Raw genomic sequence first — 13819 nt, forward strand, 5'->3', positions numbered from 1 at the left:
CAGCACATCATCTTCTGGAACAACTGGAAAGATTCAAATCCTTAATAAATCCTTAATGGAATAAACAACAGATCGTGAATCAGATTCTGAGTTTTCATCTGATTACATTTGCCTGTAATACATCTCTAAATTGAAGAAAAGTAATTCAAATTCTGTATCATGAAAGACTATTAGTATTTGTTGTTCAAAAACTAACAGTCCATGTTACACATGATTTTAACTAAGGAGTTCTGTACATTTTTACAAGTTCGTAATACAAATAAGATCACCTAAATACACTATAATGTTTTTAACACAACTCCTCATTTCCTAGAAATTTCTTGTAGTCTAAATCCAAACCATGCTTAAGAAGTTTGTAAAAGCTTCTATAGATAAGCTGTGATTTTGCTTATGTGGCATAACACAATCAGTTCCTAAGTCTTCAATATTACACAGCTTGCCCTCTTACCTTAAAAGGCCACCGACTAGGGACCAGTGACAGATACAGTCTAACTTGTTAGACTCAAACTTGACACTAGGTCCCTGTTCCAACTCTTCAATCTAAATACTGATACTAATTACACAATCACAGAATAGCAGGGGTTGGAAGGGACCATCTAGTTCAAACCCCCTGCCGAAGAAGGCTCCCCTAGAGCAGGCTGCACAGGACCGCATCCAGGCGGGTTTTCAATCTCCAGAGAAGGAGACACCACAACCCCTCTTGGCCAGCCTGTTCCAGGGCTCCGTCACCCTCAGAGGGAAGAAGTTCTTCTTCATGTTCAGCTGGAACTTCCTCTGCTTCAGTTTGTGCCCATTGCCCCTTGTCATGTCGCTGGACACCACTGAAAAGAGTCTGGCCCCGTCCTCCTGACACCCACCCTTCAGATATTTGTAAACACTTAATAGGTCCCCTCGCAGCCTTCTCTTCTTCAGGCTGAACAAGCCCAGCTCCCTCAGCCTTTCCTCATAGGAGAGATGCTCCAGTCCCCTCATCATCCTCGTAGCCCTCTGCTGGACTCTCTCCAGTAGTTCCTCATCTTTCTTGAACTGGGGAGCCCAGAACTGGATGCAGCACTCCAGATGGGGCCTCACCAGGGCAGAGTAGAGGGAGAGGAGAACCTCCCCCGACCTGCTGGCCACACTCTTCTCAATGCACCCCAGGATACCCTTGGTCTTCTTGGCAACAAGAGCACACTGCTGGCTCATGGTCAACCTGTCATCCACCAGCACTCCGAGGTCCCTCTCCACAAAGCTGCTCTCCAGCAGGTCAGGCCCTGGCCTGTACTGGTGCATGGGGTTGTTTCTCCCCAGGTGCAGGACCCTATACTTGTCGTTGTAGAACTTGTATTATTGTAACCTTCTGGATTTGCTGCCCTAGAGGTGCATAACCAAGAGCACATCTCAGGATTTTAAAACTAGGGTTTCTTCCTTCAAAACAGAACACAAAAGTTTATCACACACAACAAGGCTGTAATCAGAAATAATTATATAAATGGTAATCACAGATATAAGCTCACGTCCTGTCCCCACGGGGTCTAAGTACTGCTTAGACTGAAGAAAGGCTGAACAAAGTTGTGTATGTTCCAGTATGTTTCATCCTGCAATCAAGGCATGATCTCAAAGTTCCACTTAGATGTTTCTTCCCCAGAAAACGTTTCTTAGTAAAAAAAACTCAAATACCAGGGCAAAGAGTTTTCTTGGTTAGCCAGAGAAAGAACAGCTCAGGAGACCTGATCCAAGACTATACACGAATACAGGGCCATATGTATCAGTACTGCAGCCTGTTTCCCAAAAGTTACTTTATTACTATTGTTGACAGAGCTGTTAAAAGTCAATACCACACATGAAACCATAGCAATAGTTAAAGCAAACAGAGTCAAAAAAGGAGAGAGGAGGGGAAAACAACAAACATCAACCTTTCTGCACTCCAATATCAAAATCCCTCTAGATGCAAAGTACAAGGGACAGGGAAACCCACCCTTGTTAAGACAAAAATAATACATCTCTTATTTTAAAAATGAGAGCACCTAACAAAAACCTCCATCTCACTTTTGACAACTTAGGAATTCCAGAATATTTTATATTCCTTTTTTTGCTCTAGGAGCAAAATGATAACGAATGGGGGTTTTGTCTGTTTCACTGTCAACTATTTATTTCAAAAAAAAAAAAAAAATAGTCAAATATTTCACAGTGAAAGGTAATATGGTGCACAAAAAGTATCTCAGTTGCTCTAGCACATTTGAGAACTCACACTGTAAAATTTGTCATCTCAAAGTTGGAAAATAGCTACCTACTGAATAAAAGAACTGGCAAGCAGTTCTTGTTTTGTCCCAGCTCTTCATGCACTGCCCCGGCATAAAATAAAATGTATTCTTCTCAGTTGCTTTTTTTTTTTTTTAGGGGTTCATCAGATTTCCTCAGAAAAATATATCAAAATTCAATAATTAATACTTGGTGCCTAGTTGTAATCAGTTGACTGACGCAGCTGATAGTCAAGGCAGCTTTTCTCGTTGTTCCCCTTAACACTCAGGAACAGAAAGTGTCCCTGTTTGAAATGGCTTCAAGGTAATTCAAATGAAAATATTCACTACTTTTTAGCTATGTTAGTATTTATAAATAGCTCATTCGTCTCAATGACATCTGTGGTCCCACTGGTTCTGAAGGAATAGACTTTACAACGGTTCATAACCTGTGGTGCCACACAGCCTACGGAATAAAAATTCAAATGAACAAGCAGCGCTTTGTTTTGCTCCTTTCAGCCCTTAGCCTGTCCTTGGCAATGATGCCTTTTGCCAGACCGGATAAACACATGCTTTAATGCAATCTTCAGTTTTCAGCTTCCATACACAGAAGACAACTAGGAAAACACTTTATTTACATTTTTGTGGGAATGGACACAAAGCCAAAGAAAAAGTGATCTTGCCTAATATCTAGGTTTCAGATGTGCACTTTCGGTACAAAACTGAAGTTACGTTAAGAGAAAGAACAATTAGATAAAAAAATTAAAACATTGTCTTTGCATGTAGAATACTTTTTTTTTTTCTCAGACTCATTCAAAGCACCTTGGATAACGCAGAATGAAAAAGCTACCACAGCATAGTTCTCTCCAGTGCGTCCAACCACAAGTTGTTGTGGTAAGTTATTATTTATGTCTTCAATTTTGATTAAATCAGACAAGCCATACAAACAAATGTTACGGGATAATGTTTTTTAAAATGCTCCTCATTTTTCCTGTGAATTATATCTCCCTATGCTTTTATAGTTTAATCTAGCACAATGTTATATTGTTATTAACAATAAATAGCTATTGTTGTTTTCAATCCACTTAAGTTACATACACACTTGAGATTTTTCATAAATCTGTCTCTAAGCTGAAGACAGCCAAGTCAGATAATGCCAAGTAACAAGATATGGCAGAGCTTGTTCTACATCAGGCTGAGCCCAAGATCTTTCAAAGTCTAAGAAAGCCCAAAGACTTCACCCTACACAGAATAACCTGTTACGAGAGGTCAGGAAATACAAAGATGAGACGTGGATTCAGAACTCTTCCCCACCTGATTTAAAGCAGAGTTGTTCCAAGTCCGTGGTGGTATGCACTCTAACATACTCAAAAGAATTAAGTCTCCAGCTCAGAGTTTTCCAAAAAGGTGGTGCATTAAATTGCAGGGCTATAGCAAACATTTTAAACATCTATAGCAAAGAGGGAATACCTTCTATTGCTGCGTCTTCTATCTTCCAGTCCCTTAGGGAGATGTCACCCAAGAGACAACAGTCTTGTTATAGCTTCAACAAAGCACTCCACAAAGCCTCAGAATGCTTTTCAAAAGAGTGATTTAAATACATGCAAATAAACATCATGAGCTAAAGTACATCACTTTTTCTTTGATGATGGATTAGCTTTTTCTGAACAAAGTAAATGCAGTTAAATAAATCTATTTAGACCTTAGAAAATCATTCAATAGATCTGCATTGAAAAGAGAGGCAATATCAAAAGCCCTTGTTGTCTTATCCAACCTATAATCCCTCTTCTAATTTTCTCCATTTCTTTAGCTTTGCTAACAAGCTGAAGATAAAATATTCAAAACTCGGGCATTCCACTGCTAACCTTCAAGCAGCAAGGCTACAAAAAAAAAAAAAACAAAAAAAACTAAAAAAAACCCCACAAACAAACAAAAAAAAACCCCCAGAAATTCCCTGGTATTTTCTGAAGAAAAAAAAATAGAAAATTCTGTCAATGCAGAGGATGACAAGAATATCGTAGCAGGAGAGATTAAAAACATTGAAAACAGCATAAATTTGATGAAAGTAACTAGCATAAAATACCAGGTCATGCTCTTAGGATCCAATGAAATGGTTAATTATAAGGGTAGACACTCATACCAGGGGAGGAAAAGTATTCTTTTCGATGCAATAGTCTTTCACATCCTTGAAAACTTTTCTTTGTAGGAGAAGTATCTCTGATCTTTCAACAGATCATGCCTTGTAAACTTCCGATTACCCACACAGCTATTCGCCAGGCATTCTTCTTAAGCTACAGAGGCAGAGCTGTGGCCAAGATCTTTCCAGGAATGAAAAAAAGTGGAAGAAATCCTTTTAAGACGACTGCATTTTCGTTGATGCATCTTGTACAATACTCACTTCTGTATTTTACAACAGGATGGCATCACTGAGTTGTGTTCTGTTAGAGATGCACTGTGAGCACCAGGTCCCTTCTGAAAACCAGCTACCTAATCAAATACCAGCCCATCAGCACAGAAACAGCCCTTATCCTAGCTAAAATTCTTCCTACTTTTGGGCATTTCTCTTCCTTTGCAAGCCATTTGGATTCCAATTTTGCCTTCCAGTATATTCACAGTCTCGTTTGTATTTACTAAATACAAACTTAATAAACAAACCCTGTTCTGTTATCCTATCAGTAACACTAAATACCGAACATCACCTGGAGGGATGTCCCTTCCACTCTGTAAACAACTGCACATCCATCTTATAGAAGTCCTTTCTAGACCATGTTTCCTGAGACTATTTATTATATTAAAAAACCATGCAAGACAATTTAAAAACCCTCACTGTACCCAAGATAAAAGAAACCTACCACACCCTTATTTACAAGCCTGCTGCCCTATAACAAAAAAACAAATCAGACTGATATGACAGGGTATTTTCCCCTCGATAAATTTGTGTTGGCTGCTATTCATCTCAAGTACCTCTCACATTGTTAGTTAATAACTAATTACAGATTTCTTTCTCCTAAAAAGTGAACTTTGACTGATTTTTCTGTCACTTATTATTATCTTTTTGAGGATGGGCAAATATAGAGCCTTCTTCCAGTCGTTCAGTGAGGAGATTCCACCTTTCCTGATGTCACTGAGCATCAACCTGGGATCAAGGAAACAAAACCTTCCAGGCAAAACCACTTGTGCAACCAAGTATTCGTCGGTACAATTCATTTGTCCCAGCATGCACTGAAGCCCATACCTCTGTTTGAAGGCACTGATGGAAGAACCGGACATGCCCTCAGACCAACACCGCCGGACCTCAGCAGTCACTGCTGATCAGCTCAGGTTACTCCAGGCACCGTTACTAGTACAGTCACAGACACAGACAGCAGCAAGGAAGACTTGCAGTTGCAGAGGAAGATTTGCAGTCTCTGCAACCTTACACTAACAGCTTAAATTCAAGTTTCAGACCAGTAGCGCTATCCCTCTTCCAGCACATTAGTCTTAATGCGGGTGGTAAGTCTTGTGTCAGGAAGGGGTCACCGGTCACTACCACCTTTTCCCCACAGCGATGTCACTTTTTAAGTTTTTAGGGTATGCACCTCCCACATCTTTACTGGTCTCTACAGCATCCCTGTTCATCATCTGAATGAGCAGCTGCCAGAGTGTGGGATCCAGAAAACAGCAGCTCCTGTCTTCCTTTCCTGTCCAGTTTCTCCCCTCCTATTGGCACTGTGGCACCTTTCTAGTTTATGTCCCTGAAGACCTCTAAATGCCTTCCTGCTGACGAAGTCTCTAAGATCATTTGCGTTAGCTGAAATAACCAGTCTAAACTCTTTTCATAATTTTTTCATTTTCTGTTAGAGGATTGTTTTTGCCACCAGATGGCAATAAAAGATGGGCATGCATGAGAAGTAGTCTCACAACAAAAGATACTTGAGTTAAAGTTCAGCAACTTCAATAGAAGAGAGCATCTGCCAGACTTCAGAAGAAAGTCAGAATGTCTCTTGAACCTTCTGGTGATTTACTTCCCACTTCGTGTTCTAATTAACAGAACTAGAACAAATGTGAATATTGTACATATGACTCAGTCATCTAAAAATGTCCACTCAGTAATGATTTTCAAAATCTGTTAATCTGCCACTTTTCGCAGAGACTAAAGCAAGACCATGAAGCAAATCTGAAATCTCTCCAAACATGGTTATCAAAATGAGGATACATATATCAAATAACCCTCCTAGAGCCAAGATATTTTAACATGTAAATAACAAATAACAAGATTTATATAGCAGGCAATGTATTTTTAACAAACAGAAGACCTACAACAAAGGCTTCACCTAACACCTAAGTACATTTTTTATTGTCACTGCTGTTTAAAAAGCAATTATTTCACTTCCACAGGCAGGAGAAAGCAGAGCTAGAAGAAGAACAGATTGCCTAAGGTTAAACAGAATGTGTGGCAACAGAAAAAAAGAAAAGAAAGCAAAAAAACCTAACCCACCTCTCAAGACCTTCTCAGGCATTTCAAGTCATTACCTTCCCAAAGCTTACTCAGCAGCACCATTTAAAAGTATTTATTAACTCCTACAAAAAGTATTTAATCTTACTCATGTATCAGCTCCAAGCTAGGAATCCTACTGAAAGTTGTGAAACAAAAACTTAGAATGTTTAAGTTTTAACATATAAATTACCAGCTCAAAGGAAGAAAAACTCACCAGCTCACTAGCCCTCCTTCAAGAAATGACGGTAACAAATGACAAAGAGCTACAGGTCAGCAGGCTTACTGGCAAAACTGGCCAAGAGAAGAAGAGTTGAAACAGAACTAATGTACCTTACACAGAATTCAATTACAGTGCTCCAAGACATTAATGCAGCCTCAAGATTCTTGTCCCAGGTCAGCTGTGTGCCAACACTTACATCTTAAAGATACACAGGGAAAAATCCTTCTAAAAGCACAACTACAGGAACACATACGCATTCCTCCCCCTGAAAAGGAATCATGAGTAAATAAGCAAGTGACCAGCGCTCTACACTCATCGGTAACTGCTGAAATATCACAACAGTTTAGTATTTAAAACAAATGCTGTCAGGGGAGAAAGAACAAGCAGCCAAATACTGAAAGAACCAGCATGTCTTTTGCCTGAATTTAGACAGTCTGTCACAAAGTAAATTGCCTTCGCATCCATCTTCCCCCTGCTCTTTTCCTGGGTGAGAATTCCTTCCATATACATCCTCTGAATGGCTAAGCTAATTTATCACAGCTGTCTTGCCTGCCTCCTAAAACCTGAAGTTCACCATCAGACAGCACCCTGTCCACACCTGTGCTTTCTAAGAATTCTCAATTGCGTTTTCCCAGATGGGACTATTTTCTCCAAAACCGTTCTGTACTCTGAGCTCCTTCAGGGAGTAGCAACAACGAAGGCACAAGAGTTTTGTTAGACCTGACACCAGACATTCCCAATGCTGTGGAATTGCCCAGGGCCAAATGCAGTGACCAGAGAGAAGAATATCAAGCTGCACTTGGATTGCTTAGCATGCTTGATGTCAGATGGGAACTTATTTCCAGTTGTGAGTTCTGGGTGGGAAACAAAGCTGCTTTACCAGAATCTAGGTCTATTTACTACAGAACAAAAAGTTTAAAAAAATGCTTATTCAGTTCAATTCCCTCTTCCAGCAAGACATCTTATATGCCATTTTTCTTCAGTAGAAGACGAGCAACTGAGCCGAAAACATCAGATGAAGAATAAGAATGAAAAATTGTCACCATACCTAGAGGGCTGCAAATGAACTACTCTGGGACAAGTAAGGAGTATCAGCCTCTCACTGAAAGAACAAAGCCACCTTGGAGCCTCAAAATAATTACAATATGGAGATTCCCCCCTCCCCCCCGAGCCACTATGGTAGTTTATTAGATACAGGCCACATTTACAATTTCATTTGAAATGCAGCTCAGCAGTCCCAAAAGAGACTCAAAGTAGGATAGTCAAGAACAAGTCACAGTCCTTCAGAGGACTGTAAATTATTTTTAAACATACATATTTTGACTTATTCCATGCTACCAGGTATTTCTCACATTATCAGACTCAGAGGAAAATAGTCACAACTACTAAAGACTGACTTGTCAGTTGCAATATTTACTTAAAACCTTTGTCTTTGCCTCCAGGATTTCAGCAGAGTACAGTATTTGCATGAATGTGGAAGTGCAAATGGCATAGAGCCATTTAGGAGTTGCACTGCTCCCACCTAAATACGTTAGTGATTAAAAGAGGTCAACAGATCGCTACAAAATAGCTTTGTACTAATTACACAAAATTAAAAAAAAAAAAGAGGAAGTAAACAAAATTCTAAAAAAAAAATAATATATATACTCCACATCTCGTGAGATAAATTTCTTAGTATTGAATTGTTTCACATCACCCCTTCATACTCACATTTTTAAAGGACAAAGACAGCTCTTTACCCAGATGTGCCATCTCTCAGATGTTGGAGGGCCCCTGATAATTCCTCACAACCATATCCTGCTGTACCCTTCCATGACACGTCCAACCCTAATAACGAGTGGTCAAAGTTTCCTCTTTATGTGCACTAATGCCTCAGCTGCCAATCTTTATGCCTTAGTGTAATGACTCAAAGTTAAATGAAGCTTCAACCTCCTCTGTCAATCAAACTGACATTCCAAAAAGATCCTCAGCCTGTTCCAAAATGCTGCTAAAATATCTTGCAGTCATCTCTGCATGCCCACGTGTTACAGTATATAGAAAGTGCCCCCTCCCTCCTAAGGAATACTATAAGATTAAGAAGAGTTTAAAAGAGTCAAGAAAGATCATAGGATTACAGATCGGTTAAGCTTGCTACAGCAGGAAGAACTTACTTGATACAGTCCTCTCATTACTTTCTATAACATTTTAGATAATTATGGACTTGATAAAAATCAGCCCGGCATCTGCTTCCTGTAAAAGAACACTGTGCTTCTCTAAGCAGTTTTCTTTATTTTGTTTTTTTAAAATTAGTTCAGAAAGATAAAGGTGGCTTAAAAGATAAAGTTATTTGGAATTTCACCACCAAAAACAACGACGGAACAAAGTTTAAAGAAAGCAACAAAATAATTAAAGCCTGCACTTTAAAGGTCTTGGCTTCTAATCCCAAACAAGAAATACACGGCATTTCCCAAAGGGAGAAATATGTCTTGAAATCCAGGAAACACAAAATTAGGCTGAAGCTCAGATCTTCAGAATTGTTAAAGTTTTTGTTGTGTTATTTAAGTTACAGTGAAGAACTACTTTTCAGTAGAGAAGGTACCTATACAAAAACCTAGAGGCCCACCTAAAGCTAGTTCTACTATGTGAACACGCTAATAGGGAAAACATCAGAATGAGAAAGAAGCCCTTTCATTGCGCCCTTAACCAAGGGGCATTGATGATTTTGCTAAATAGGGCAATATAGACCAGCTGGGGTAAGTTTAGGATGGGTGTCTAAGTATTTAACCACTTGAGGTTAGAGTGTAAGAGTTTACTTACTAGTTCACACGTCCCGGCAGTTTAGTCATTTTGTTAGGAATGCCAGCACAGAGCGCAATTCTTTTCTTTCTTCTGCTCTTACATGGTGCTGGGAAAATTAGATGAAGATTCTCCATAGCTAGGTCTTATTCATGCATTTCTGCGTGCTCTGTCAGAGATCAAAAGCCAGATACGCAGAAATGGCAAGTGTTCACATCTCCACCTAAAACAAACTTAATCATTTAAAATATATAAAGCACTATAACCCTATCACACACTTGAAAATTCTCAAGTTTCTAAGCTGAGAATACAGAAATACCGGATTCTGCAGTTTTTCTTTTCTCTTTCATAGTATAAACACTATGGAAAATTTCATAGAGGCATTGAAAATATGAACGTGCTTTACAAGTAGTAATTCAGAAAAAAATAAATGAAGCTTAGGGAGACTGAAGTCTACCTTCCTGATGAACAATGAAAAGACCTTTTAGGAAAAAAAAGCAAACGAAAACTTAATTACACCTCGCACTTATGGGCAGACTAGAGTTCTACGGGTAGGTTCAATTTTGTTTCTTCCCCAGTTTCATCATGCTCCATAATTTACAGAGCACTTTTTATTTTTAAATGCTGTTTTGGACGTTATTTAATTTCTTTTTACTATTTTAAGTAGAATTCAATAGTACACCAGGGATTTTGCTGCTTACAGTGGTTTAGAAGCAAAAATAACAACAAAAAAATATGAAGTATAGAAAACCATGGCTGCTTTTATAATGTTAGGGAACTGAACTACACAACAGCAGATTAAGCACCCCTTGGAGGAGTACAAAGTGGTGAATTCTGATGAAAGATCTCAATACATCACAGAGCTCAGTGGTATACAAATACTGTATTTTTATTTTTTGACCGCACAAATACGCAGAAGCCTTATTCTCCCCCAGTCTACCTTCTGCTCTACTTAGTGCCATGAGCCCAACCAAAAAAGACAAGTCACGAAAACAAGCTGTGTGCAATCAAATCTGTGTGCACTGGAGCACGAGTTAAAGGCAGAAGTACAGCAATGTTGGTGTGCTAACTAATACAGCTGTAAAGCTCATCAAGAAATGAATAAATCAAAGCTAATTTCTAGAACACTTTGTATATAGTAGTGTTTCTACACTGTTTCAAGTTTGATCTTCGATTATGCCTACTATGTGCTCTACGATTTAGATTCTACTGTTTTCCCAGATAGGACAATGAGATTAGTTGGTCTTGAGCATACAGTTTTGAAGCAGCAGGCCTTCGTTCCAGACAGTCTAGCTGCACCTTTCTTTGCACGGCTTCAATTTTCCTAGAATTTTTTTTTTCCTCCTGCTGAAGTACATCAGCACTTTGTCCAGGCACTGAACTAAAAAGAGAGATAGGTTACCTGTTTTGGCAGTGATGAGTTGCAAAACCAATGGTCGTCTTGTTACAATTCCAGAACCTCGTGGAAGAAAATCCCTGGAAACATTAAAAAAAAAAAAAAATTGTTACTGCCCCAAAAGCGCTGTCCAGTTACAGAAGATACTGGGCTAATTTGGAACCTCCTCTATACCTTCAGCTGCAATGAAAATGGAAAGTTGGTGGGGACAGATTTACATCAAACACTCATATAAAGTAGGACTGCTAATTTTGGTTTGAGATAGCCGTAGGTCATTAGACAAATACGTATTAAAACTAAATTACTGTCTCAAGGCATTACTTATTCTCTTTCTTCATGACCATCATATATAACATTTCAAAATTCATCTTGCATAGTAGGAGGACCTGAAGCTATGCCCACATTTATCAGACTCTGTAAATAAACGTGTCCTCACCCTATACTTAATTTGAAGAGGATACGGGCATATGAATACACGCACTCTCTCACACCACACCAAAGCTCTGGCCAAACCAAATTGCCAACACTCTGCACCTACTCTTTCACACAACTCAACTTCTGCGAGTTCAGATAGCCAGTTGACTCTTCCAGCAACACATCTGCCCAGAAGCTTTTGAGTGAAAGCTGAACCCTAGAAGTGCTCTGGAACAGCAGGAGGGAGTGTCCTTGGACCAGAAAGCAAGCAATGAAGCAAAGACAGCAACTCTGTCATATCATTATGCACCCCCATGATCCCTTCCATGCCTCCAAAGACAGGGAGGCTCCCTATGCAACTGAAACCCTAGAAAAAACATTGAACCAATCGTTAGTTGCAAAACCAATGATCAGAAACCCAAAGCAAAATAACAGACTTTTCTTTCCAGGGTCTTCTCCAGTTTCCATACCTATCAAACTCTTACAAACTTTGAGATGAGGTTCAGTGAGAGGCTTTGAAGAGTGCTCCCTCAAATAAGCGTATTCAGAGGAATAAAATTCAGATGTAAACAGACCGTTTCACAATCAGCTTAAGCTCATCAAAATCTCCTATTTTTCACCGCCTTAGCAGGGATGCTGAATCACCTTCTTGCCTGCCTTAGCCGCATTGCTAACACCTCTCCAGCTCAGGTGAAAAGCAGTGCAGTGCAGCAAATGGTTACGGCACAAATTTTCAGTCAAATCACAGAGCTGATCTGGGTGACCGTATTGTCACCTGTGCTAGTGCCAGTACAAAGGGTGAGCAGGAATGTGCAGTGTGTTTGGGAAGGGTGGGGAGAAGGCCAAAAGAGTCAAAGGAAGAAGGATACGGCCCTGTCATCCCTTTAGACAAAACTGTTTAGATGGGTCTGCTCAAGTCACTTCAGAAATCACTTCTTACCTATAATCATTGCATATCATCATACTGACCTTGTGCTACCTAACCGATGCCTGATTTTAGCAGCTCCTTTAAGGCAGCACACAAACCTACAAGGTTTAAAACAAGCCTAGCGGGAACATCTATGAAAAATAAAACATACAAATAGTTCAAACTTCATGATGTTATCTGTGCAAATCGGAGGATATTAGGTCTGAGGAGTCCCGGGTCAAGACAGGCTCAGAAACGCAACAACAGTGAACTTCCCACCCAGCGCCAACAAGCCAACAAAGCTTTAGCAGCCTGCATAAGAGAAATATGGGAACTCTATCTGTGATACAAGCTCTGCAGATTTCCTTCCAAACCTAACATCTTAGGCATAAAAAAAAAAATTTAAATTAAAAAAAAAAAAATTACATAAGCAAGCAGTTCTAAGGCTCTGAGGAACAAGGCTGGCTGACAGCTGTGCCTCACACCACTTTCGAAGTTCCCAGCACTTTGAATGAAACAAAGTTAATTTCTAGATAAAAGTCTCACTTGCTCAGTACCTGTTAAAGCATGCTTACAGCGTGGTTACTCTGCAAACTAAAGCTAAAGTACCACATAAAACGAGAAGTTGTTCAAACACAGGGTAGCTCGTTAACTTCTATACCCAAATACAGATCTGCAGGCAAAAGTATGATTAATTAGGAATTCAAGTAATCTACACAACAAAGATAATGCAAAAACAACAGGCATAATGATTTATATCTGCTGTGATGTTTTACAACACTTAAGACAGCAACTGGATACAAGGGCTAGCTTAGATGTTAAAGGCCTTCAAAAGGTTTACCACAATTTCAATACCTACCAATGGAGAGAAACCTGTGTCTTGGTGCAGTGCCATCTACCGATACTTTCTCATGGTGAAATTTTTATAGAAACATATTAATTTCTCTGTATGCACTGAAATGACGTTAGCCCAGGATGTAGAAAATGTCTACTGAGATGACAGTTTTGTATTTTGACTTTCAAGCATTTCAGATCTTATGGAAAAAACCAAAAAAACAAACAAACAAAACAAAACAAAAACCACAAATGTTTTTCCATCCAGAAGCTAAAAGGAATTGCCATTCAGGACAAACTGATCACACAGAACAAACTAGGGTCCTCTACAGCACCCCATGAGGTGGTAAAATCCTTCTTCAGGGAGTCAAAGGCTCAAAAGACTTCTTGATTTTCTGCTTCAGACTAAGCACACGCAGAGATAAAGAACACTACATTAATGCAACTCCTAGTTATACAACACTGACCTTCCCTCAAAAGCAAAATTAGAAAGAAATGTATGACAAAAATTGTCCTTCAGAATGTTCTCTTAACATGTCCAAAATAGATGGGATAACCCCCTCTAACAAATTGAACT

General features: G+C 39.3%; 1 protein-coding gene across 3 annotated transcripts in view; it reads right to left on the minus strand.

Annotated features, from left to right (window-relative positions):
- DNM3 (dynamin 3) overlaps positions 1-13819 on the minus strand; it is a 183190-nt gene that overhangs the window by 155010 nt on the left and 14361 nt on the right. For all 3 annotated transcript variants that reach the window (XM_075422424.1, XM_075422423.1, XM_075422422.1), the window contains exon 2: positions 11094-11167. In XM_075422424.1, the coding sequence (XP_075278539.1) occupies positions 11094-11167 (74 nt within the window). The remainder of the gene's footprint in view (positions 1-11093; positions 11168-13819) is intronic.

Source organism: Opisthocomus hoazin, chromosome 6 (genome assembly GCF_030867145.1).
Source record: "Opisthocomus hoazin isolate bOpiHoa1 chromosome 6, bOpiHoa1.hap1, whole genome shotgun sequence".
Taxonomy (NCBI): Eukaryota; Metazoa; Chordata; class Aves; order Opisthocomiformes; family Opisthocomidae; genus Opisthocomus; species Opisthocomus hoazin.